General features: G+C 36.2%; 1 protein-coding gene across 6 annotated transcripts in view; it reads right to left on the minus strand.

Annotated features, from left to right (window-relative positions):
* Window positions 1-26195, minus strand: part of BTBD10 (BTB domain containing 10) — a 62511-nt gene that overhangs the window by 30308 nt on the left and 6008 nt on the right. For 4 of the 6 annotated variants that reach the window (XR_004970434.1, XR_004970433.1, XM_036325469.1 and 1 more), the window contains one exon: window positions 14205-14360. The exons of the other annotated variants lie outside the window; for them this stretch is intronic. Coding sequence is in view for 2 of the 4 variants with exons in the window: in XM_036325469.1 (XP_036181362.1) it covers window positions 14205-14346 (142 nt within the window). In the remaining 2 variants the exon portion in view is untranslated. Of the gene's footprint in view, window positions 1-14204; window positions 14361-26195 lie in introns of those variants that run through there. 6 annotated transcript variants of the gene reach the window in all.

A 26195-nucleotide genomic window follows, 5' to 3' on the forward strand; every position in this document is an offset into this window, starting at 1 on the left:
AAAGAAATTGAAAACACTATCCTTCTCCCTTCCTCTCTGTAAAAAATCAATAAAATATATATTTTTAAAACATATTTAAAAAGACAATAAAATGGAAAGATATTCTGTGTTCATGGATTGGAACAATCAACATAGTTAAAATGGCCATATTACCCAAAGCAATATATAGATTTAATATAATCCCCATCAAAATCCCAAAGTCATTTTTAAAAGGAATAGAACCAAAAATCATCTGATTTGTATAGAACCACAAAAGACCCCAAATGACCAAAACAATCCTGAGAAAAAGGAATGAAGCTGGAGGTATCATACTACCTGACTTCAAATTATACTACAGAGCTACAATAATCAAAACAGCATGGTATTGGCAGAAAAACAGGCACACAGACCAATAGAACAGAATTGAAAGTCCAAAAATAAACCCACATGTATCTGGGCAAATAATTTTTTATAAAGGAGCCAAAACACACAATAGAGAAAAGAAAACTTCTTCAATAAATGGTGCTGGGAAAACTGAAAAGCTACATGCAAAAGAATGAAACTAGATTATAGTTTGTTCCCATATACAAAAAATTCATTCAAAATGGATCAAAGACCTAAATATACTAGTAAGATCTGAAATAATAAATTACATAGAAGAAAACATAGGTACTAAAATTATGGATCTTGGTCTTGGAAAACATTTTATGAATTCGACCCCAAAGGCAAGGGAAATAAAGGCAAAAATAAATAAATGGAACTTTAGCAAACTAAAAAGCTTCTAGTCTCACAGCCAGTTGGCCTGGAGGTCAAATCCCCACCAGTATTACCTACAACAATCTAGCCTTAACTACAACAAGACTGCGCATAAAGACCACTAGGGGTTGCACCAAGAAAGCATAAAAAATGCGGAGACAAAGAAACAGGACGCAGATGTCAGAAATGGAAGATATAGAGCTCAAAACCACACTTTTAAGGCCTTTCAATAATTTTCTAAAAACTGCTGATAAATGTAGTGAGATCCTCAAGAAATCTAATGAGACCCTCGATGTTGTGATAAAGAACCAACTAGAAATTAAGCATACACTGACTGAAATAAAGAATATTATACAGACACCCAAGAGCAGACCAGAGGAGCGCAAGAATCAAGTCAAAGAATTGAAATGTGAAGAAGCAAAAAACACCCAACCGGAAAAGCAAAATGAAAAAAGAATCCAAAAATACGAAGACAGTGTAAGGAGCCTCTGGGACAGCTTCAAGCGTACCAACATCAGAATTATAGGGGTGCCAGAAGATGAGAGAGAGCAAGATATTGAAAACCTATTTGAAGAAATAATGACAGAAAACTTCCCCTACCTGGTCAAAGAAATAGACTTACAGGTCCAAGAAGCGCAGAGAACCCCAAACAAAAGGAATCCAAAGAGGACCACACCAAGACACATCATAATTAAAATGCCAAGAGCAAAAGACAAAGAGAGAATCTTAAAAGCAGCAAGAGAAAGAAACTCAGTTACCTACAAGGGAATACCCATACGACTGTCAGCTGATTTCTCAACAGAAACTTTGCAGGCCAGAAGGGAGTGGCAAGAAATATTCAAAGTGATGAATGCCAAGAACCTACAACCAAGATTACTTTATCCAGCAAAGCTATCATTCGGAATTGAAGGTCAGATAAAGAGCTTCACAGATAAGGAAAAGCAAAAGGAGTTCATCACCACCAAACCAGTATTATATGAAATGCTGAAAGATATCCTTTAAGAAGAGGAAGAGGAAGAAAAAGGTAAAGATACAAATTATGAACAACAAATATGCATCTATCAACAAGTGAATCTAAGAATCAAGTGAATAAATAATCTGATGAACAGAATGAACTGGTGATTATAATAGAATCAGGGACATAGAAAGGGAATGGACTGACTATTCTTGGGGGGGAAAGGGGTGTGGGAGATGCGGGAAGAGACTGGACAAAAATCGTGCACCTATGGATGAGGACAGTGGGTGGGGAGTGAGGGCGGAGGGTGGGGTGGGAACTGGGAGGAGGGGAGTTATGGGGGGGAAAAAGAGGAACAAATGTAATAATCTGAACAATAAAGATTTAATTAAAAAAAAAAAACTTCTAAAAGCACAGCCAAAAAAACCATCAATAGAACAAAAAGGTAACCAATTGAATGGGAGATGATATCTATAACCAATAGCTCTGACAGGGGGTTATTATCCAAAATGTATAAAAAACTTATGCAACGTAATACCAAACAAACAATCCAATTAAAAAAATGGGCAGAAAACCTGAACACACCCAAGAAGACATACAAACAGCCAACAGATATATGAAAAGATGCTCAACTTCACTAGTTATTAGGGAAATGCAAATCAAAACTACAATGAGATACCACCTCACACCTGTCAGAATGTTACCTGAAGACAGGTAATAACAAGTGTTGGAGAGGTTGTGGAGAAAAAGGAACCCTCATTCACTGCTGATGGGAATGTAAACTGGTACAGCCATTATGGAAAACAGTATAGCAGTTCCTCAAAAAATTAAGAATAGAGTATCATATGACCTAGCAATCTCTCTTCTGGCTATCTACCAGAAAAGTTCTAAAACATTTATTCGCAAAGAGCATTATCATGGCAGCCAAGACATGGAGACAATCAAAGTGTACTTAATAGAGGACTGGATAAAGAAAATGTGGTTCATATATACTACTAGAGGCCCAGTGCACGAATTCGTGCATGGGTGGAGTCCCTTGGCCTGGCCAGCGATAAGGGGGCCGGCTGGCGAGGGGAGGGGCCGCAGGACATTGGCAGACCAGGGTAGGGGTCGTGGGAGGTTGACTGTGGGACACACTGACCACCAGCAGGCAGCTCCTGTGTTAAGTGTCTGCCCCCTGGTGGTCAGTGCGCATCATAGCGATTGGTCAACCGATCGTACCAGTCGTTCTAGTTGTTCAGTCGTAATGGTCACTTAGGCTTTTATTTATATAGATGGAATACTACTCAGTCATAAGAAAGAAATACTGCCATTTGTGAAAACATGGATGGACCTCAAAAATATTATGCTAAGTGATATAAGTCAGTCAGAAAAAGCTAAGAATCATATGATTTCACTCACATGTGGGATATAAACTGAAACAAATAGACACAGACAACAGTGTGGTGGTTACAAGAGGGAAGAGGGTGGGAGAGTAGTAAAGGATAAAGGGGGCCAAATATATGGCTACAAAAGATTATTTGACTTTGGATGGTGGGCACACAGGCGATAAACAGATCACATACAATAGAAATGTACACTTACAACCTATATGATTCTATTAACCAATGTAACCCCAATAAATTTAATTTAAAATAAATAAAAAGAAAAAAAGAAAGTGCAACATGTTAAGAATGAGATGTTTCTTAAACATCCAAGTACAGATACCAAATAGGGAGTTAAATACAAAAGTCTAAAGTTCAGGGGAAAGGTTCAGGGTTGAGATAAAAATTGGGGAGTTGGAAATCACTTAACATTCTCAAGCAACTCTTCACCATAAAAAATAATAAAGCATTTCTAAAAAACAGCTAACCACTATTAATAATTGTGGAGATCTAAATTAATGGGCAGACATATATCTTGTATCTCCTGATCAGTCATTCAAACCTCAAATATTTACTAAATGATACTTTGTGCCAGTTACTCCTTTGGGTGTTGCTCATGATTGAGAATAATATAATGTAAACACAATCAAGTACTTTAATGGTGCTTTTAAAAATTATAATTACTTTTTAAAACCTTATGGGACATCTTTTCTACTTACTACTAAAGGGGGAAAGAAAATAAAATCAATTTTAAAAAGATATGAAGTATAAATAAAAGATTTAGTTTTAGAAATATTTGTCAAATGATTGTAAATACTTTGACCAATTAGTTTCACAAAACAAATTTTTAGACAGAATTACAGCAATCCCACAATCACTCATACTTCCAATGGCCTTTTGAAAATACAAACTGATTTGTTCCACTAAATTCCCTCTATGTCTCATACTAAAATTTAAAGCATTGTAAAGGAATTAAAATTAAAAATGTAAGCTAGAATACTATGCTGCTATAAAAAAAGAAGTCACTCTTACCATTTGCAATAACATGGATGGGCGTAGAGCATTATGCTAAGCGAAATAAGCCAGTCGGAGAAAGATAAATATCACATGAGCTCACTCATTTGTGGAATATAATGAACATAAACTGATGAACAAAAATAGATCCAGAGACATAGAAGCATCAAAAAGACCGTCCAACCTCAGAGGGAAGCCAGGGGAGGGGGGGAGTAAGAGAGCAATCAAACAACTTGAATGCATGCATATAAGCATAACCAATGGACACAGACAGTGAGGGAGAGGAGGCATGTGCTGGGGGGGGGAGGGGGGGCGGGGGGTGGTAGTGGCTGGGGAGAGGTTGGTGGGGGAGAAAGAAGACACATGTAATACTTTAAACAATAAAGAATTTTTTAAAATCTAAGCTATACTTCAATTAGATTAATAAAATTAAAGGATGAGAGAATATGCATCAGAGTCCCTTTGATGTTGGTTATTCAATATGCCTAACTATTCTCAGAAATACCCAGAAACACAGATCTAAGTTTAGAAAATTTAGTCCAAACACCAACCTAATTTCTGAATCTCATCTACAAAGTCCCCATGAACTGGCTTACCTATTGCTGTTAATGACAAGGAAGGGTAACTTTTTTTTCTTTTTACAATTTAGTTCTATCTTTAGAAAGCTCTGACTCTTAGGCAGTTTTTTCTTAACATTAAAGCTTAATTCAATTTTTTTTTTTTTTACCTGACCCCAGTTTGGGGTTTAGGCCCAGTTGATTCTTTGTTGTGTGAAGGGAGTTGTCCTGTGGATTGTAGGATGTAGGATATTTAGTAGCTTGCTGGGCTCCACCCACAGGATGCTAGTACTCCATCGCTCAGTTGTACATCCAAAAACTATCTTCAAACATTGCCAAATGCCTAATGAGGGGCAAAATCACCCCTCTAGCTGAGAACCACTGCCCTAGTTCCATCTAATTGGGCTAAGTAACCAAGTAACAACCCCTAACATTTGAGCATTTGATACATGCCAGGCACAATATGGAGCACTTTGTATATATTTTCACTTAATCACCAAAACCATCCCAATTTTATAGTTGAGAAAATGGAAGCTTAGAGGCTAAGCAACTTGCCTAAATTAAGCTAATAAGTGGCAGGTCTGAGATAGGACCTAACGAATTCATTTTGGAGCTCGTGCTTTTAACCCCAAATTTGATTTAAACCAAATCTAATTCTTTACAAATCTAAAGATAGCTCTTATTGTGAAATTCCTTAATATCCGCCAGAGCTGCCCCCAAAACCTCTAACTCCTCAATTCTTTAAAAGCTGACAAAGCTTCCAATGTCTTCACACCCTTTCCGTTGAATATACACAGAACTAAAGACAACATACTTTGGTGTACTGTAGAATGGTTCTTGTCTTCTTTTCCCATTAATTATGATGGGGCTTTTGGGGGCATAAGGTGGGGAGAAGATGGATTGATGGCAGCCATAGTGTACTTCTGTTTTACATCATTTACTACCAAAAACCACCCTCAGCTCTTTTCAATACATGATGGTGTAAAGCCATGCTAACTTAACGTATATTAGTGTTTTTCAGGCCTTCTGCGTACTCCTAAAAAGTTCATTTAAATTTATTCCAACAATCCAAATTCAGAGATCATTTTGGTTAGTTTAGTTATTATTTACTGTCCTTTTTTTATTGTCTCCTATAAATCTGATCATTTGCTCCAGATGAGCAGAAGACAAAGGAAAGAACAAAGCCACTTTCCACATCAATAACCTTTAGTAGCATCATTCAAAATAAAAATTGTTGATTAATTAACACAATCAATTAGTTCAGTGATGGTGAACCTTTTGAGCTCGGCGTGTCAGCATTTTGAAAAACCCTAACTTAACTCTGGTGCTGTGTCACATATAGAATTTTTTTTATATTTGCAACCATAGTAAAACAAAGACTTATATTTTTGATATTTATTTTATATTTTTAAATGCCATTTAACAAAGAAAAATCAACCAAAAAAATGAGTTCGCGTGTCACCTCTGACACGCGTGTCATAGGTTCGCCATCACTGAATTAGTGTCTAACTCAATTTTCCTTCATCTCGCACCCAAGAATATTAAAAAAATGACTATAAAAAAACCTAAACTTAAGTCCAAATACATTACATTGCTACTAGTCTATCAATTGCATGAGAGAAAAATCAAAGTTGCTCTGACAATCTATTTTTAGCAAACACATTCTGGTTCATTTTTTCCTGGTTCATTTTTAACCAGTTTTCTTCAAGTCATAAACTATCCTTCCAATTTCTTCTCCTAAAATCTTCTACCTTTTTCAAAATTAAGCCTAGAATCAGCACTTCTCGTGTGCCCCTAAAGCAGCAGTTCTCAACCTGTGGGTCGCGACCCCTTTAGGGGTCGAACGACACTTTCACAGGGGTCGCCTAAGACCATCGGAAAACACATATATAATTACATATTGTTTTTGTGATTAATCACTACGCTTTAATTATGTTCAATTTGTAACAATGAAATTGGGGGTCATCACAACATGAGGAACTGTATTAAAGGGTCGTGGCATTAGGAAGGTTGAGAACCACTGCTCTAAAACCTTTTAAGACCACAAATAATACCAATAATTTAAAGATTTCGCAAGCAGTCTCTTTTATAAGATGTTTCAACTTGCCCAGAAAACAACTCATTTAAACAGATGCAAAGATTATTTCTCCATACCCATGTTAGTTTTATGTCCTTCTCAGCAATGTTCACTTTGTTATTATTATTACTGGTGGTGGTGGTGTACTCTTCGTAAATGGGTGTTGTTGTTTTCTTTCCTTAATGCCAAACACTATTATTATACTTTCCTTGATTACCTTTTTAAATGTGACACAGAAACCCCTTTGGCTGGTATTAGCATATTTTTTTAAGTCTCAGCTCATTTTCCTGATTTTTAATAAAAACGTTTATTTTCTATACTAGATATTTGCTTTGTTTTTAAAGTAGCATGCATATCTTTGAAGAGTTAATTGTGTAATAACACTAAGGATCTTTTTCCATCCGAAAAATAACAAAAGTAACTTTTCACTTAACTCGATAAAATACTCTTCCTTTTTGGAGAAATTTATACAATAGAATCATGTTAGTCTTTCCTCTGATCAAAAATCAGAAAAACTCAGATTGGTGGGAAAATGCTATAAAATATAAGTAAGAAAACATTATATGAGGCTCTTTAGAATATGCTATAGAAGACTATTTCATAATAGGGATGTTCATGATTTAAGTGTTTGTTGTTGTTTTTAAAGCTAAAGGTCAGTGATGGCGAACCTTTTGAGCTCGGCGTGTCAGCATTTTGAAAAACCCTAACTTAACTCTGGTGCCGGTCACATATAGAAATTTTTTTATATTTGCAACCATAGTAAAACAAAGACTTATATTTTTGATATTTATTTTATATATTTAAATTCCATTTAACAAAGAAAAATCAACCAAAAAAATGAGTTTGCGTGTCACCTCTGACACGCGTGTCATAGGTTCGCCATCACTGCTATAGGTTAAGGTATGGATTATATAATAGTACATACAGTAATATCCCAAAATCATTAAGTGCATATGTGTGATTTTATATTTGTAAAAATACACAGAAAAATAAGGTTATATGCAAAAATATTTAAAGTATTTCCCTATGATCATAATAAATTATTTTGTTCCATGTGCTTTTCTGTATTTATCAAATTTATATAAGCATGTATCATTTTTACAACACTAGCATTATTTTAAAAGAATCAGCAAAATCAGAGGAAAATACTCTTATAAAGTATAAAAAAAGTCTAGCTTGAGATTTCTGATTTTATAACTCTACTACTAAAACAAGCTTAGAAAATCATTTCTAGACACCAAGCCACCAAAAAAAGCCAATACTAGATAATACTAGTTAGTCTAACTATATAAATAAATCATAATAACCATCAAAATGACTATTCAAATTTCTAGAAATTAAGTGGTGCAATCACAAGAACTTTCTGACATTTCAAGGAAAGGATATAGTTATGAACTGTTTAATATTTAAGTACATTAAGAATAAAATAATTTTAAAATGTCTATCCCCCAATATCCCTACAAAATGAAGATTCAAAACAAGGGTAATGAAGATTAAAAAACCACCTACTCAAAATGTTTTAAATTGTGCTAAAATTTCCTAATAAAGTAAGCAATGTCACCTGTTAATATTTAAAATCTCACAGCAAGAACAATTATCTTTATTTAAAATACTGTCTGCTTGAAGGTCAATTTGCAATAATCAAAAAACTTACTGATTACTTTCTCTCATGGCAGTATCTAGATCATCTATTCAAAGACTATGTCCTATAAACTAAAAAAGAAAAAGTCATTTTAACCAATTAAATACATTTGGTTCTGTAAACACTACTACAGATAAGTGGTTCAACTAATCCTAATTCATCCAAAAACAAAAATACACTCACCTTCTTCTTTGGGAAATTATTTCAATTACTCTATTTCTCTATATAAAACAACTTCAAATATATCAAAAATATTATTTCAAAATTAGGCTTTCCTTAAATTTTTTGATATTCATAATCAGTATCAAGCATAATGCATTCTCAAATTACATGAAGATTCTACTAAGGCTTTAAACAAAATAAAAAACAAAATATTAAACCCATAAGAACACACACATTTATTTTAAATAACTTGCCATTAAACTGACCATTAAGACATATGATCTTTTCCATCCAGAAATGCAAATGAGCACAATAAACAAAGGCCAAACACCTCTCACTCATATACATACATGTATAGAATTATAACCCAGCAATATCATGTAATAAATGAATACACACCTTACTTTAGCATATGCCAGGGTAGACACACAAAAACAAGAAAAATATTTTGAAATCAGAGTATAAAAGGACTCTGCTTTTTCAAACAATGCAGCACTGAAAGCCAGGTCAGCATCCTTGGGCATTACTAGGAAACTTTAGCACATCTGATATTTCCATCATCTTCGATTCCTCTGAATAATCAGAAAATTTCACAGTCTCCCCCTACCTCACCTGTCCACAGACTTCCTTTGGCTTTCTTCCCTCTACTGTATAATAATGCTATTGTGGTTATTTAGGCTTTAAATGTTCAGAGATACAACCCACTCTCTATATTCAGTTCATTTTCTCTCAGACACTGACTCAGCCGCGGATTGTGCAGCACTGACGTTTCTAACCAAACAGCATCCTGTGAGCTGTGATCATCCCATTTCCCCATCTCTGTGCAGTGATTGGCTATTGTAATTGATAGACAGGCTGAAGAAAACTCAGGAGATGAAAGCTTAGTGATATGTAGATGTGTTGCCAAATGCCATCTGTAAAGCTAATTCTAGCTCTGCCAGCTTGCCAGGTTTTAGAAAATTAGGATGCAGCTTTCTTTTTTCCCTTTCAATATTTTACTGTATACCCACTCTGGACAGTAAAGTTTATCCTTAAAACCAAAGAAAAAATATTATTTATACTTTAAGAATCCACTCAAGAACTACTGTAAAACAAGGAAACTTTTCCATTTCTAAACTGCTGTTGGTACTGCAGAGTGACTTAAAAAGGAAAATGGAAAGCTCAATCTTCATGCAGTCTCAGAAGAAGCAAGCATGCATATTTTTATGTGGAAATGAAACCTTGCGGCAAAGTCTGATACTGAATGTATGATGCATTTATCTTTAGTAACTTGAGCAGACTGCAGATCTGAGTTTTTAAATAGTGAGATTTGACCCCCCTATTCATACATTCAAGAGCTTTTAGCATTTTGTCAATATAGGCCTTTAACTTTATACAGAAAGGATGCTCTTTCTTTTTCCTTTTTAAGTAACAAAAATGTCTCTAATTTATAATTTTTAAAAAGTTGTGGTAATTCAGGCCCAATATACTTCAACTGAAATGATCTTTAACTGCTCAGCAAACTACCAAAGTTAATACAGGTATTAACTATAAAACTACTCAGAAAGAAACAAAGTTCAGTAACTTTTTAACCATGTGATTCATTTGTATGCACTTCCAGAGGGATCATAGGCCCCCTGAAGTCCATCCATGTCCCGATTAGCTTCCAGTCTTGTCCTGCCTTTTATATCAGTGTTATATACATCAAACCTATTAGTACATTCAAAATAAAGTTCAAAAAAGAAAATACATTAAAGTTTTATTTTATGAAAGAGAAACCATACGGCAATGCCCACCAAACTCTCAAACCTAAAAAATAAGCATATATAAAATAGTATTATTGTTACTTTTATAATTTACTAAATTTATTTTTATTCTTGCCAGTAGGAAAGAAGGGGAGGGGGGGTCCAAAGGAAAAAGATGGAAAAAAGAGGCTATTCTAAATTGTGAGTAGAATAAAAACCAAATGTAAACAAAAGTACCTTATAGATTAACTATAAAAACTGAATAAAGTATTCTTATTTCTTTACTGATAAAGACAAGTTTGTCTCTCCCAAATATTCATATGCTGAAACATATTCCCATCAATGTGATGGCACTTGCAGATGAAGTAGTTAGGTCTTAAGGGCAGAGCCCTCCGGAATGGGATCAGTGTCTTTATAAGATACCCCGAGAGATCCCTAGCCCCTTCCTCCACGTGAGAACACAGTAAAACGGGGGCTATCTGAACCAGGAAGTAAGCTCTACCAGATACCAAATATGCCAGCACTTTGAGCTTGGACTTCCCAGGCTCCAAAACCAAATGAAATAAATTTCTGTTGTTTATAGGCCACCCAGTCTATGGTACCTATAATAATAAAAGGATAATATGCTAATTACACCAGACGTCCTTCCAGACATCATTCCAGACAAAGCCAGGGCCAGAGGGAAGCCAGCCCGGGTGCCAGGTGCTTGTGGGGAGCTGGAGGGAAGCCTGCCTGGGTCCCAGGTGCTTGTGGGCAGCTGGAGGGAAGCCTGCCTGGGTCCCAGGTGCCAGAGGAAAGCCAGTGCCGCAGCCGGGGAAGGAAGGCTTACTCTTGCACAAATTTCATGCATCGAGCCTCTATTCTATATATATAAAAGCCTAAGCAACCGAACAACTGGTCACTATGGCGTGCACTGACCACCAGGGGGCAGATGCTCAATGCAGGAGCTGTCCCCTGGTGGTCAGTGCACTCTCACAGCGGGAGCGCCGCTCAGCTGACCGACTGGTGCCAAAGGCAGGGCTCATGGCTGGTGAGTGCCGCTCGGAACTGACTGGGTGCGAGCCCACAGCAGGCGCAGCAGGGCCGGGATGAGCGGGAGCAGCAGGCAGGAGCAGCAGGCAACACTGGACTGCTGGTTTCCGCCCGATCCCCACAGGTCACACCGAAGAACCCCACTGGTGCATGAATCCATGTACCGGGCCTCTAGTACTATTATAACAGTATACCTGAACAGACTGAGACATTTACTTTTTGTAAATTTAAATTCCCCATTCTATTTGAGGTGGCAATGTGCCCATCTATATTTCTCAACTTCCCTCATCCACAGATGATCATATGACATAGTTCTAGCTAATAATTTATAAACAGATGCCTTTGTGGAAATTACTAAGAAATTTAATTTCCTCATATAAATAAAGTCCCTTTCCCATTGTCCCCTTCTACCTTCCTCCTCCTCCTTGCCTGCAAGGTGGACCTGATAGCTGATGCTATAATAAGCCATCTTGTGATCATAAGCAAAAGGAAGAAAATAAAAGATTTTTGACCCTAACATCCTTAAGGTACTAAATCTACATCAGGCATTGCCTATGTGGAATTCTTATATACAAGAAAAATAAAACCCTAACTTAAGTGAATGTTTAGCCTGGTTTTTTTGTGTGTTTTTTTACTCAGACATCGCTAAATACACAAAATTCAAAAAAAGGATGTGAGTAGGCAGAAGCATAGGTGAAACAAAATCAATCATGAATTAATAACTCAAAGCTAGAGGTGGGTGGGTTCATTATGACTGACCTTGCCCATCATACATAGGGATTCATTATGACTGATCTCTCTACTTTATATGTATTTAAAATGTACCATAGTAAGTTATTTAAAATGTACAAATCCTAGCTCTGCCATTTACAAGTAGGATAGCCTTGGGCAATTTATTAACCTCATTCTTTTGTCAAATTCAGACAAGTAATACTATTCAGAGAACTCTACCTTCAAATCCGGTCAAGATAATCTCCAGAAGGTCCCTAGAAAGAATGTCCACCATCTACCTAATCATCCAAGAATTAGCTCAAGTCTCATTCTTACCCATTCAAGCCAACACGGATTCCTTCTCTGAACTCTTATTTTACTATAACTCATTACCATAGTTTAGTGTCCTACTATCCTCTAATTGTTCCACATGTGGTTATTAAAGCATCCCGTGATGATACTCTGACAAACTTCTGAATCTCTTTTGAACTGAGAAAAGGTTCTCAATAATATTAGCTGACTGTTAGTATTTAAAACTTCTCAGATAATTAATTTACTATCAATTAAAAAAATGCTATTTAAAAAAGTCAAATTGTGTATTTTTTTTAAAGTATCCTAAATATGTTCCTAAGTACACAGAACAAGAGGTCCCTAAAAGTAAGCTATTTTCCCTTAGGCATATTTTCACAAATGAGGTTAAAATAAGCTCAAAGGATTTCATGATCTTTTCATTAAAAAAAAAAAAAAAAATCAATCAATGTATTGGTATTTATTTTCTATTTATCATTATATTTTCATTTAAACAACCAATACTGTAGCAGTGTACCTAAAAAGAACACCAAAAAGGTACTGATGCTAGATATTAAGAGCTATGTTACTGAAATAACAGCAATGAAAAAAGTATCATTAATTTTTATAAATTTTTCCCATTGTATTTGCTTTCATTAAGCAAACAATTTATTTTCATCCTGTCACCACTTCATATATGATGCACAATTATACATCAGCGAGGAAAATATTAAGAACTAGGAAGGATAACTTTCAACTCACCAGAAAATAAGCATACAACATAACAGATATAATAAATATAGCCCCACACTTAATGAGATAAAACCTGTATCTCTTTAATCTCAAATAATTATCCATGTAAGTAGGACAAAGATAAAGAACTAGAGCCACAAGGTGAAGGGGACAGACACACACACACACACACACACACGTGAAAAAAATGAACAAACCAAAAAGCACTCATACCATTGGTATGTACTTATAAATAAAGTCAACCTAACATTTTCATTACATATCTCACTATATCAAAAGTCCACTATCAAGTTAGACATCTTGTCAGGAGACTTAAACAGTACCAGTCACTCATATTTTCTAGCTATGTAACATACAGTTTAAAAGTACCTGAATCATTTCTTTAAAATTACAAAATGGATTTCAATATCACAGCATTTTTTAATTTTTTTAAGAAAGCTGATATTATTTATCAACATCAGGAGAATTTTACATTCATAAGTTCAATGTTCAATATCCCCTAATATTCATAAAGCACAATACTCTGAAAACATGTTTACATGCAATAAACATGCAATAAATGTGAGGTTTATGAGCTGTTAATTAGCACCTTAAAATATCAGATCATAAAGTGTTCTAAATGAGGTGTTCCTTATTAAGCCACACAGCACAAAATGAAAACTATAAAATTATAAATGAGCTGAAACTTTTGAACTAAATTTTACTTAATGCATTAAACTTTAAATAAACCCAGTAGAGTCACGGCATAAAGACTGCTTTTCCCATTAAGATCACGATGACTACACAATATAAATTCATAGTTAAGAATGTATGGAGGCAAAGACTATCAAGAGCCTATAAATTATTATATATAATCTATACATAATGTATTCAGAAAATGAAATAAATTCCTAATAGAGTTTTAAATACAAAACACTTAACTGTCTTGCCAGAGTTCCCAATTAAATATTTCATTTATTCATGGCGTTAACTAAGGAGTTTTAACATTACATATTTACAAACAAATGAAAATTCAAATAAATACAAATATAAGAAAATTGAAAGGAATATTCTTCTAAAAGTTATTTAAGGAGAAATACAAATATTTGTAGTATTTTGTAAGCCCCATCCTCTGACAGGACTTGTCACAACCAAATGCAGTCTGGTTTTTATCAAAGCTTTGATATGTGAAATACATATTTGATACCTACCTTGAATGTTTATAAAGTTTACGAGGTCTACTATGCAATTTCCGATCCCAATTCTCTGGATCACTGGAGTTACTGTCATAAGGATGAGGGCGTCCTGCCATCCCAGTTCAAGCTTTCTCACTACTGCTCTGAGAGCACACATGTAGCACCCATAACCTACATAAAAAAGTAGTGTTGACCTTTAAGTCTATTCCATGCAGAATAAAAGAGTCACAGAATTTTAAATACTTTCAGGCAATACTGTGACATTTTTTAAAAAAATGATATACAGGATTAAAAATACTAGACATATAAAATACCACAAATTAGATTAAAATAAACACCAGAAGTCTTTTTAGATACTTTTCATTTGATTATTGTATTAAATTTGCTACCATTCTGCAACCGTTTAATAATGTGCTATTCAGTAAATATGTTTAACTACTATCTGTGTACATCACATTTCCAAGCATCAATATAGTAGCAAAAAAGGCAAAAACAATTCCAGAAAATGATTCTTTCAGATGAAATTTCACTTAAAATACATTGCTTAATACTGAAAGTTTAAGATGCTTAATAAAGCATCTAGTAAGACCAAATACCAATATTGTTATTTCTTTGGCCAAGTTAAAGACCTTGAATAGAAATTCCCTTGAATGGAAATTTAATATTTTCCCCAAATAAAGCATGTAAGCATCCTGATGTTTCCTTATAGTGCAATTACCACAAAAATATTTTATCAATATGATTCATATATGTTATGTCTTTTCATATGTGAGGTTTGTGACTTATTTGTACAACAGACGTATGAAATTATAAGAAAACTCAATACCTTTACAAAATACCTGGACTAAGCACTTTAAAGTATATTCACTTTCCAATTTAATCTTCACAATCACCTTACATGTAGGCATTATAATCTCTATGTACATAATAGAAAATACTCTCAGAAGTTTAGCAATATTGCTAAAGGTCACAATGTTTATAAATGGCAGGATTATAAATGAAAATGAGAATTTATTATACAGAATCTTCATCTCGAAAAATGCTCTGACTATAGTATTTTATTTGGAAATAGGTCAGATTTGACATTTAGAGATTGCAAACACCAAAAGAAAAACCAAACATAATTAAACAATTTGAACAAAGTTATGTTAAGTCAGACTAGAACCAAGGTTTCCTGATACTCCTATAACCTGTACACTTTCTATAAACTTTTCCAAGTTGGATTTGATAGAAGTGAGGAGGAGATGTGCATAAAAGTCAAAGGGAACCCAGAATTAAGAAAAGACTGTATTTTCCTGAGTTTTATAAAGTTTACCAGTACAATTTCACATACAAAAAAATGGCAAAGATAAACACATTAAAATTGTAAGTCTATCTCAGAACTCATTAAAAGAAACCCTTTCGTTTTAAAGATACTATTTTGCTATGTTTATACTTTTTTCATTATAGTTACTTAGTACTTTTTTTTACAAAAACAATAAAAATCTTATAAGTGACATATGCAATACTTTCAACAATAAAGAATTATCCTATATAATAAAAGGCTAATATGAAAATCGACTGAACGGTGGTACGACCAGTCACTATGATGTGCACTGACCACCATGGGCCAGATGCTCAATGCAGGAGCTGCTCCCTGGTGGTCAGTGCGCTCCCACAGGGGGAGCACCACTCAGCCAGAAGCTGGGTTCATGGCTGGTGAGCGCAGCAGTAGTGGCAGGAGCCTTTCCTGCCTCCACAGCAGCGCTCAGGACCCCTCAGGAGATGTCCGAGCATGCCTAAGCCGGCAATTGGACATCCCCCAGGGGGTCCCAGACTGCGAGAGGAACCCCCCTCCCCTTCCTCCAGTGCACGGATGTCGTGCACTAGGCCTCTAGTTTTAAATAAATAAAAATACAATTATTTTTAAAAGAAAAAGAAAATCTTGTAAGTGAACATTTAAATATAATAAATACATAAATAAGTAGGTAGGTCAATGAAATAAAAATAACAGAAAGGAGAAAGGAGAATAATTGCATAATGGCTCATTTGAATCCTAAGCAAATGTCACACAGTTCATTTGCTGAATAATACTGGAAAAGAAACCTATTTTCTTAAGGATCGCTGAAAAACTGAAAATTAATTGTGTATTAGATGACATAAAAACTGTAAAATTATTTTGAAAACAAAAAAAATTCTCAAGCTCATTTGAGTTTTTAGTTATAAAAATAAAAATATATTTACTAAAAAGGAAAGTTTTTGCCCTGACTGATGTGGCTCAGTGGTTGAACACTGACCTAGGAACCAAGAGGTCATGGTTCGATTCCCCATCAGGGCACATGCCTGGGTTGCAGGGGGCGTGCATGAGGCAGCCAATCAATGCTGTTTCTCTCTAGTTGATGTTTCTCTCTCTCTATTCCTCTAAAATCAACATTATAAAAATAAAAAAGATTCTGTAGAATGATATTTAGAGCATTTTCTCCTTATTTCATAGGTCTTCCAGTAAACTATTTCAGGCACTAACATTTCTTTACAAGAGTATTTTTTCTCCTCCTAACCCATACCTGTAACCCTATGAATAAGATAGACACAAATGTCCATTGAGAGAAGGATCCTAAATCATGGGATGCAGTGACTAAAAAATATAACCACAAGGAATGGATAAGGTAAATTCAGATTCCCATTTTCCACCTTTTTACAGTGTGTGGCACATCTAGCATCAGGGAAATTCCAGTATGTCTTCATAATCAATCTTATTGAAATTAACAAGCATGTACTTTACAGCCAGCCACAAGAAAGTAAAGAATGTTCAGATAAAGGCTATCAAAAAAGAAAAATAAATTGAAAAATCACATTTCTATTTCATTTGTCAATAAAACTTGGTTATCACCATGTGAGAGGTTTCTCTCTGAAACTATTGTAATTTAACCTACTTATGAATAACTAAAAAGCAGCAAAAGGAAGGCCAATTAGTAGAGGCAGTTCATTTGTGCAGGAACCTGCAGTTTAGATGCATGCTCAGTAAAGGTATGAGTGAAATAGGGAAGGTATTCATAAAGAGGACATCTGCAATACTTCCAACAATAAAGATAAAAAAAAATAAAAAAATAGGGAAGGTATTTGTTTGTCAGTCACACCTGGGAACAGGTCATTGACCAGAATAAGCATGGCCACTGCAAGCAGAGAAAGATGAGACATTTAATCTCCTAAGCAAAGGAGTTCACTCTTGTGCGCTTGGCACTCTTGGGACTCTTGTTGCAGGGGACCTGCTAGCTTGGTTCTCTCTGAATTTGCCCAGATGGCCCACAACTATACAGATCCCAACGACTGCAACTAGGCTAAACAAGACCAAGCTCCACCATGGAATGAAAGCTTTGGACATGGGCTTTTCATCTAGCTCTACTGAATCCCCAGCTGCACACCTTCCAGGACTGGATTAAGGGAACTGGGACTTTTCAAACCCAAGGATATAATTTTACATCAATAAAAATCACTCATCTTCCCGATAAACAATCCAATCAAAAAATGGGCAAAGGACCTAAATAGACACCTTTCAAAAGAGGACATTCAGAAAGCCAAGAGACATATGAAAACATGCTCAAAGTCACTAATCATCCAAGAGATGCAAATCAAAACAACAATGAGGTACCATCTCACACCTGTCAGAATGGCTATCATCAACAAATGACAAGTGCTGGAGAGGATGTGGAGAAAAAGGAACACTTGTGCACTGCTGGTGGGAATGCAGACTGGTGCAGCCACTATGGAAGACAGTATGGAGTTTCCTCAAAAAACTAAAAATGGAACTCCCATTTGACCCTGTTATCCCACTTCTAGGAATATATCCCAAGAAACCAGAAACACCAATCAGAAAGGATATATGCACCCCTATGTTCATAGCAGCACAATTCACCATAGCTAAGATCTGGAAACAGCCTAAGTGCCCATCAGTAGATGAATGGATTAGAAAACTGTGGTACATCTACACGATGGAATACTATGCTGCTGTAAAAAGGAAGGAACTCTTACCATTTGCAACGCCATGGATGGAACTGGAGAGCATTATGCTAAGTGAAATAAGCCAGTCAATGAAGGAAAAATACCACATGATCTCACTCATTCATGGATAATAGAGACCATTATAAACTTTTGAACAATAATAGATACAGAGGCAGAGCTGCCTCAAACAGATTTTCAAACTGCAGCGGGAAGGCCAGGAAGGGTTGGGGGGCAGGAGGGAGGAGGGTAAGAGATCAACAGAAGGACTTGTATGCATGCATATAAGCATAACCAATGGAGATAAGACACTGGGGGGTAGGGGAGGCTAGGGGACTGTCAAGGGCGGGGGGGAAAAAAGGACACATATGTAATACCCTTTGTAATACTTTAAGCAATAAAAAAAAATAAAAATAAAGATAAAAAAAGAATCTTCAATAAAATACTTTTATCACTAAAAAAAAAAAAAAAAATCATTCATCTTCCCATGTAAGTCTCAGAAAATTCTTTTTCTCAAAATACCATAAGGACCTCACTCCCAACAGCAAACAGAGAAAAACCATCCACACATTTCTTTGATAACATCCCCACTCCTCACTCTCAATAGTCTGGAATACAAGCATATTAAAAACAAATGGAAGTTGGAGATATCTGAAAATAATATGCCTGTGTTTGCATATACATGCTAGTGAATTTTAAAAGTATCAATAAACTATACCTATAACTACAGATACATAAAAGGTAAATCATACATTATATACTATTTTGAAATGTCTAATGATCTATTTTAACCACTCTGTCCCATACTAAATGATATTATATTGATCTTATTTCATTCATTCAAGCACTTATTGAACACCTACTACAATATGCCAAGCAATTGACAAGAGGCTGAAGCAAGTCAGACACTGTTCCTGTTCTCAAAAAACCCACTCTAGTGAGAGAAAAGACTCCACCAATGGCTCCATTTACCATTTCACCCATCTCTCCCTCCTACCTAGATAGTTCTTATACTGTTACTCCACCCTGAAGTCATGCATGACGTCTCGTTTTCCCTACAGCAAATATACTTCAAAATTTTCTTCGCTTCCCATTCATAAAGCTACTTGCCTTCATTTAAAACCCTTAACAGCCATCAACAGGTCTCCTGGTTGACCTCTTTACCACCCTTCAATTCTGTATTTGCTCTGCTGTAATGAGAATTACCTTTCTAAAAATGTTTAATGGCTTTCCATTTCCTCTATCTAAACTCTTTACCATTAAAAAGTTCCTTCAAAATCTGACACTTGGATACCCAATGTCTACTTTATATTAGGCAAACTAAAGGTTTTTATTGTTTGGATCTTGTAATTAACAAAAAATAATTACTGGACTATTAAAAACAAAGTTCTTAAAAAATGTCATAGAACATTAATATTTTTAGGCATGATAAAAAAAAAATAATATAAACTCTGCCCAGCTGGCATGGCTCAGTGGTTGAGCGTCAACCTATGAAACCAGGAAGTCACGGCTCAATTCCCAGTCAGGGCAGATGCCTGGGTTGCAGGCTCGATCGCCAGCAGGGGGATTGTTACAGTAGGCAGTCAAATATTAACAACAGAGCAGAGAGCAAAGGAACCAGACATCTGATTAAGTAGAAAAACACAACTTTACAGTCACCCCATAGGAGAAAACATCATCGTTCTGCCAAACAGAACAAAACATCAAGTAGGGCCCCATCAGTGTGGCTCAGTGTTTGAGCATGGACCCATGAATCAGGAGATCAAGGTTCAATTCCCAGTCAGGGCACATGCCTGGGTTGTGGGCTCCAGTATGGGGCATGCAGGAGGCACCAATCAATGATTCTCTCTCATCACTGATGTTCTATCTATCTCTCCCCCTCTCCCTTTCTCTGAAACCAATAAAAATCCTATATAATAAAAGCCTAATATGGTAAGTGTCCAGTCTCTGGTCATCCTTTCAACCAATCAAAGCGTAATATGCTAATGATATGCTAAGGCTGCTCAACCACTTGCTATGACATGCACTGACCATCAGGGGGCAGACAATAGACCAGTCAACCAGTCACTATGATGTGCACTGGCCACTAGGGGGCAGACGCTCCAACCAGTAGGTTAGCTTGCTGTTGGGGTCTGGCCAATCAGGACTGAGTGAGATGGGCCAGACATTCCCTGGAGCCCTCCTGTGGTCCCTCCCTGACTGGCCAACCTCCCGTGTCCCTCTCTGACCCTGATCATGCACTGATGGGGTCCCTTGGCCTGGCCTGCGCCCTCTCACAATTCGGGACCCCTCGGGGGATGTCAGAGAGCCAGTTTTGGCCCTATCATGCAAGCCAGGCCGAGGGACCCCGCTGGTGCATGAAATTGTGCACTGGGCCTCTAGAATTTATTTTTTTTTAATTTGAGTAGGCAGGAAAGACAGCTTTACAGTCACCCTGGGGAGTCCACCTTACTAATGGGAAAGGGGGAAAAGGAGAAAATGGCAAGGGAATTCCTTTTACTAGGTGCATGGGTAATAGAAGCAAAATGAGGAAGCAAAACTATGCAGCATGAGCAATAGGAACCAAAATGGCAACCATAAAGGGGGAGGGCACAGCCCCCAAAAAATCCAGGAGATAGTTTAAAGTAACCTGACAAGCTCAAGGAAGTCCTGCATGGCAGTCTTGCAAAATCAAAAACCTAAAGTAACCACAAAGTATGGTCTGAAATTAAACTTTAACTAATTGCAGTTATGGTGGGTAGTCGCCTCCCAGGCAAGTATCTTCCCTGACAAGGTCAACCTTTACCTTAATTGAGCTTATTGTCTTTTTGCATATTATTAAAATGTCAGGTTAACTTCTAACTTCTCTTTCTTCCAGACCCCTCAGGGCACCACCAAATGCCCTGGGAGCCAGAATAGATACCACAAATTATTTCATTGTTATTGTTATCATGTTTGACTGTTAACTATCCTGTACCCACCTACAGAAGTGTCTATCATTTTACTCTTTATCCAATCCCAGAGGTCCCCCCCACCGCACCCCCTTTGTTTTCTCCCACCTCTCTTATCTATCACCAATGGATTCCAGGTAACCCACCTCTGTCTCCTCCTTTGATTGCAATGTATAAAAGAAGATGATAAACCGCCGTTCTCTGGAGCATTATCCCAATCTGTTGAGATTCTGCTTCCTGGCAATTGTCAAAAGTTTGGCTCAAATAAACTCACAAAAATTCTTTACAGGTTTGAACGTTTTTACGTTAACAGCATTATAAGTGAAAAAGACAGACTCAAAGGTTCCATACCATATAATTCTGTACAGTCTCAAAAAGACAGAAAAAAAACAACAACTATAAGGATAGAGAACAGAGCAGTCATGGGTTAGGGATGAGGGTACTACTACTACACAGGGACAGCACAAGGTAATTTTTTGGGGAGGGGGGAATCATGGAACTATTCTGTATCTGGATAGTGGTGGTATGCCTTTGTCAAAACTCATAGAACTTTACACCAAAAAAGGAATTTTATTGTGCATAACTTTAAAAAGAAATTTTAAAAAAGAAAAAAAATCAGAGATATCAAACACATTAGAGGTATCAAATACATTAGCATCACATAATTACACCACTTTTTGATCAAAACCCCAAGTCATACTGCCCCCATTACCATCCCAAGCATACTTAACCAATAAGCTATCTTCCCATTGCCAAAAATGACATACAAAAACTTTTGATAATGAAAACTGGTAAGAACTTTTCTACTTCTGCCACAATAGTAAGTGACTAAGAGAAAAGATTTTGGAATCAGATAAAACTAGTTGTATGACTTTGTACAGGCTTCTTAACCCCCAAGACCTCAATTTACTTAAATGTGAAATGAAGAAAATAACACAACTCTCATTACCATTATTTTATATATTACTACTATAACTTCCAATCAAATTGTTGTAAAGAATAAGACAGGATACTGTAAACAACACAGTGATAGGCACATTGCTGACTTTCTTTAGACCACTGAATATAAATTTTGCATATTTCATTAGTACATTCATCACTTTCTATTTGCCTTTTGAAATCACAGAATTCCTAAATAACCACTCAACATTAGAGCACCTGTAATGTGCTAGATGATTGAAATAAAAAAATGAATATGCTATCCATGTCCTGGTTTAAAAACAAACAGGTAACTACCATATATGCCAGCATGATTAGAAGCAAAATATCAGAACCTTTTCTACCAAAAATGTTATTTTTCCACTAAATGCTTCATTTTAAGGAATCTAATATTTCTTCAGACAAAATACTTACTCACAAAGGAAGACTCTCAATATTATAGGAAGTGTTCCATTTTATTTTTTTAATATATTTTTATTGATTTTATAGAGAGAAAGGGAGAGGGATAGAGAGTTAGAACCATCAATGAGAGAAACATTGATCAGCTGCCTCCTGCATCCCCCACACTGGGGATGGAGCCTGCAACCAGGGCATATGCCCTGACCAGGAACTGAACCATGACTGCCTGGTTCATAAGTCGCCTCTCAACCACTGAGCCATGCCGGCTGGGCTACATTTTTATAATTACTCAAAAAACCTACTTTTATAAGTAACTTTTGTAAATACTTACTATAAAATAATTTTTAAATCAATAAGCATTCAAGGCTACTGCTAAATATCATTCACTAGGGTAGGAAAGATGATCAAAGATATCACACCACTTTTCTTCTAAATGACACTATTTCCCTTTCTCAATATGATTTGAGTTCAACTAACTTGAACAGCTATACCAAGCATGTCAAACTCAAAGGCTAACATGTTTAAGTTTATGTGGGCTGCAAAAAAAACAAAAGCTTCAATTTTCATAGAAACGTAGTTTTATCTCGATAGAGACATGCTGAATACAAAGGGCTGAAATAAATGAGTAATCGTTAACATAAAATAGAACATTTTAATAAAAATTAGTATTTTTTTCTTGAACATTAACTTACCAAACATTGAAACTGCACAAATAAATAAGCATAACGCAAATAGACCTATTTTTCTTGTTCTCCGAAAGTGAACTATTTCCTGTTGCGCACACCAAACAAGTCAGTCCAAGACTAATGACGTGGTAATTGGCTGCTAAAATATTCACTGCTAGTATTAGTGGAGAGAAATGGTGCACCTGCACCTAAGGGTGATGAATGCAACACGAGTATAGTAATCCGTCATTAGCAAACGTTGTAGTTCGTTATTAATAATTATGTATAACAGGATATTGTAAAAATTAAGTTATGAAATTTTTATTAAAACATTTCTTACATACTGTCGTTATATTGGCTGGGCCGCAAAAATATTTGTTGTGGGCCGCATGCAGCCCGTGGGCCGAGAGTTTGACATGCTTAAGCTACACCTATCTATGTACATAAATAATGCACAAAGCCCTAGCTGGTTTGGCTCAGTGGATTAAGCATCAGCCTGGGGACTGAAGGGTCCCGGGTTTGATTCTGGTCAGGGGCACATGCCCAGATTGTGGGCTCGATCTCCCATGGGGGGTGTGCAAGAGGCAGCCAATCAATGATTCTCATCATTGATGTTTCTATCTCTCCCTCTCCCTTCCTCTCTGAAATCTATATTAAAAAATTCTAAATAATGCACATATACTTTCACACCAGTACTATGAATATACTACATACACACAAAAAATAAAAATGAAAATAAGTTCTATTGTTTTCTTCACATGGCACAATGAACAAGTTTTGCATATACTCCCAGAAGTACATGCAACCCAGTAGGGAGATCACTGGAATAAACCACTCAGAATCAGGAGACTTGGAGACCTGCTTGCCCACTAGCAACCAATATCTTTTATCAAAATCAAGTAAGGGGAGGTATATGTCATCAGTTTGGTTCAAATAAGCTTTTTTGTTGTTGTTGTTAACCCTCACACAAGGATATTTTTCCATTGATTTTTAGAGAGTGGAAGGGAGGGGGAGGGACAGAGAGAGAAAAGTATCGATATAAGACAACACATCAATGATTGGTTGCCTCTCGCAGGCACCCTAACCAGGGCCAGGGATCAAGCCTGCACCTTGAGGTAGGTGACCTTGACCGGAATCGAACCTGGGACCTTAAGTCCCCAGGCCAACACTCTATCCACTGAGCCAAACCGGGCTCAAACAAACTCTTACAAAATAGTTTTAAGTCAGGTAAGGGAAGGCTTAATCTGAATTTCAGTTTTCTCTTCGAAAAATTAGAAGATTAGTGAATTTCAAAATTATGGTTTTATAATACCACTAGTCTCTAATAACTAAATATTCTTTTAAAAGAGAAACCCTAGCAATTTGGACAGTTCAACAAGAAGGAAACAATAGTGCCCCACAGTTACTCATCTTATAGGAATTTCTTTAAGCAAACTAAATTAACAAATGAAGAGCCAAAAGGATGGAACAGATTGTATTGCTTGCTCTCTAGATGTGAGAAAAATCAAAGCAAACTGCCCCAAATGAAATAATTACCTTTAAAATAATTCAGCACTACTTGTATGACCATCCATGAATTTTAAAAAAATTATAAAAATGTTCTGTTGCACAATCTTGTGCCCAAGAATCTTCTTCAGTCATCTGGGCTTTAAGATTTATTTTTAAGATGACATTTAATGTAGCCTACAAACAGAAAACTCAGGATAGTTTTCTACTTATTTGCTACTAGCAATGGCAGTCAAAAACCTTAAAGAAAAAAACCCCTAATAAAAATAAAATGGCTTTATGTCTAAGAAGTAGAGAACAATATCCCAATAGATTATTTTTTTAAAATATATTCTATTGATTTTTTACAGAGAGAAAGGGAGAGAGATAGAAAGTTAGAAACATCAATGAGAGAGAAACATTGATCAGCTGCCTCCTGCACATCTCCCACTGGGGATGTGCCCGCAACCCAGGTACACGCCCCTGACCGGAATCGAACCTGGGACCTTTCAATTCACAGGCCGACGCTCTATCCACTGAGCCGAACCGGTTTTGGCCCAATAGATTATTTTTTAAATGCCACACCATCTCTCTCTTCAATTTATTCTCCCTTCCCTTTTTTCTACTATTCCACCTGGCATTCAAATTATATAGAATACCAGGTACCAATCAATGGAAGCCAACATGAAAGCAAGAAAATGAAAAGGTCTATTGTTCAGTATTGACTAGAATTTAAAAAAAAAAAATCTTTGTAACTGACAATGGAAGAGTCATACTGGCAAGGCTGTAAATTCTACACTTTAAATTTGTTCCCTCTAAATGGAACAGCTACATGTAAATTTATTTGATATATGTGTTTTCAGATCATTGGCAAGAATACCATTTTCTAAGAATAAATCAGAACAAAATGTTAACAAGTTATACTTATTTTACTATTTACATAGCACTTTTATATATTTTATTTCATTTCATTCTTAAACTCTTAACAATAATGTTATATCTCCACTTTTCCTGGGAGGAAATAAAGGCTCAGGAAGGTTAAGTAACTTTTATGTCATAAAGTTAAAAGTTGGCTTTAAACCCAGATCTAAAAGATCCCAAATAAGGTATTCCAAGCAGAAAAGTATGATTACAATTTTATTCATAGTTTCTAATCAAGTAATATTACAATCAGAGACTCACTACGACAGAATCTCATCCCCAAATACTCTTAATTTCAGTTTGTGACAAAAATACTACTAGATCACTCAACTACAAAGATAAAAATAAATATCAAGTTATCAGATATTTTATATTTTAAACAGAAAAATAAACTATTAAGGATAAAGAAAGATGCTTTTACATGGAACAGACTGACGAATTTCAGAGGGGGGGATGAGTGGATGGGTGGGCGTGATTAACCAAGGAACTTAAATGCATACTAGAGGCCCAGTGCATGAAAATTCATGCGGGGGGGGGGGGGGGGGGGGGGGGTGTTCCCTCAGCCTGGCACCCCTCGGGGGATGTCCAACTGCCAGCTCACAGTCCGAGAGCCCTTGCTCCTTACCACCGCCCACTCACTGCTTACCGCTCAGCTCACTGCTCCTTAGTGCTGCCTCAGAGGCGGGAGAGGC

Source organism: Myotis myotis, unplaced genomic scaffold (assembly GCF_014108235.1).
Source record: "Myotis myotis isolate mMyoMyo1 unplaced genomic scaffold, mMyoMyo1.p scaffold_m19_p_10, whole genome shotgun sequence".
Classification (NCBI taxonomy): domain Eukaryota; kingdom Metazoa; phylum Chordata; class Mammalia; order Chiroptera; family Vespertilionidae; genus Myotis; species Myotis myotis.